This window comes from Palaemon carinicauda, chromosome 2 (assembly GCF_036898095.1).
Source record: "Palaemon carinicauda isolate YSFRI2023 chromosome 2, ASM3689809v2, whole genome shotgun sequence".
NCBI lineage: Eukaryota > Metazoa > Arthropoda > Malacostraca > Decapoda > Palaemonidae > Palaemon > Palaemon carinicauda.
This window is the reverse complement of record NC_090726.1, coordinates 84,443,910-84,446,409: the sequence shown is the minus strand read 5'-3', so window position 1 is coordinate 84,446,409 and position 2,500 is coordinate 84,443,910. Positions and strand designations below refer to the sequence as shown.

At 32.9% G+C, this 2,500-nt stretch overlaps 1 protein-coding gene across 3 annotated transcripts in view; it reads left to right on the top strand.

Annotated features, from left to right (window-relative positions):
- The window catches only part of LOC137618608 (nephrin-like), a 242,586-nt gene that overhangs the window by 229,916 nt on the left and 10,170 nt on the right, over window positions 1–2,500 (top strand). For all 3 annotated transcript variants that reach the window (XM_068348727.1, XM_068348722.1, XM_068348734.1), the window contains exon 10: window positions 1,636–1,795. In XM_068348727.1, coding sequence (XP_068204828.1) covers window positions 1,636–1,795 — 160 coding nt within the window. The remainder of the gene's footprint in view (window positions 1–1,635; window positions 1,796–2,500) is intronic.

Sequence of the window (2,500 nt, the reverse complement as noted above, 5' to 3'; positions counted from 1 at the left end):
GCTTTTACATTGATTCATATCTTCCATGTTTGAGACGGAAGTTCCCAACTTCACGGTGTATATCTCGTCTATCAAGTAACGCAATTGCCGGGTAAAAATTAAAAGGTCAGAAGATATTCCAATGCTATATTCAAATACCACTTATTAATTCATATTTGGACGGAATGTTCTTTTTATTAAATCTTATAGATTAGTTTAATTACCGCTATAAATGTAAAAAAAAAAAAAAAAATCCTATATGTTTGGATTTCCGTATGTCAGGTGTTTTTTACTTATCGGTATTTTGGACTGTTTGGATAGTGGTAGTCGAATGCATATATATATATATATATATATATATATATATATATATATATATATATATATATATATATATATATATATATATATGGATATGTGCGTATATGTTTGCATGCATGTGTGTGCGGCGGGTCTGCGGATGTTTTATGTGTTGATGCCTAGAAGAGGCAAAGGGAATTTTCTTTCCAGATTATTTTTTCACATGAATTTCTATGCAAAATAAATGATCAATAAGCAACTCTTGAGATTGAACGAAAACTTCACTTCACCTACAGACTGCGTACTTCAGGGTAGAGACAGCAAAGACTTCGATTACGCTATAGAAATGTGAAACTTTAAGGTATATTTGTCTCGAACTAAGTGAGTGACCTTATATGAAATCCCCAAATTTTTGGGAACAAATCTCATGCAACCCATAGCCCAGTCTCTCCTTTTATTATTATCGCAGGGCGGGAAGGGGAGCAGCTGATATTTTCGGTAGCGGGGTCAATAACTCCTATACCAATAAATATATCATAATTAAATCCTAAGGGTTTATTTGAATATATATAAGCTTTGTTTCTGCCAATTTGCATGTTCGTACATGCTATAGGCATACCCTGGCTGTTACTTTTGTTCAAAATGAAGTGACGACTTTGACCTAAAAAATCAGTGAGGAGCCCCAAACTACTCCTAGAATTTTCCAGATATCAAGTTATTTTCGCGGGGTTGGATGGGTAGTATATGAACTACACTCATACCAATTTTTGTATTGATACTTGCCTTAGAAACGTCATAGTAGCCAGTTTTTGGATATCCACGGTAGGCCGATTTTCGGCAGCGCCGTAAATCAATCGTAGAATACTTCACATAGCTAAATGAAATATTCTGGGATTTATGGGATTGATATTTACTTTGTCCATACCAATTTTCATGTTGATATCTGCCATAAAAAAAAAACACATCAAACGTTTATTTCGGTATGGGTTGACAGGTTATTTTTGGCGGTGGAGTAAATTGTCCCCAGAATAATTCACATATCCAAATGAAAATTTCAGAGATTGATGTGAAACATAGTTTCTCTGTTCGTTCCAGATTTCATTGTAATATCTACAATTGAAAAGACACAACTATCCTGTAGCCTTCTTAAATATTTTGTTAAATGTAGCAACATCATGGTGAACTGCATGACAGTGAGTGATATCAACGAAGGACAATGCCGATCTCATAAACAAAATTAGTCCTGAGTTGCAGCAAGGATACGTATTGTGATTAGATATAGGTGCGCAATAAAACATCCTTATCACCCATAGGACAGAATGAAATGAAGGATTTCTTTTATTTTATTTTTTACAGGATGTTGAGCTACATCACAACGTCTCTGCAGGCATAATCCAAAGCAACCAGAGCCTTGTGCTTCAGGGAGTGAAGAGAGCCTCCTCGGGAGAGTATGTCTGCCAGGCTACGAATCACCAAGGCACTACTACTTCCAGCCCCATCTTCTTGACAGTAAAGTGTAAGTTCCATATTGAAATCTCACAAGTATTGTAAAGCCTTTACATATCATAGTTTTTTCATTATCTTTGAAAAGATGCAATTTTAAGACGCTCTTTTCATTTGTTGTATAACAGTGCATATTATTTTTTGGTAGATATATAGAATGTAAGAGTACAAAATATCTAACACTATCTAACACAATTTATTTTGGTTTTGAAAGCTTAGACTCTTCCAATCATTGGAACATGAATTATACGACTGAATCCCTTTCCCTAATCATTATTTAGGATAAAATGAAATGTAGTGTAAATGAACAACGAAATATGAAATCCAGGAACGTTATATCGGTTTCACTTAGCCCCTTAAGAATAGGTTAAAATCTTGGTGAAGGGAGCAGTATTTATCATATTTATGGAAGTAACGAGTATTGAGGACAAAGCTAAGGTATCTAATCATACACAAGCACACATATATATATATATATATATATATATATATATATATATATATATATATATATATATATATAAAACGTTCGATCCCAGGTATGAGGTAGAAATTTATTTCTATTTGAACACGATGTTGTGTTGATATTTATCCATATATATATATATATATATATATATATATATATATATATATATATATATATATATATATATATATATAGTGTCAGACCAATAGACGTATACACACAGCAAAAGAAACGCTTCGTACACCTCCT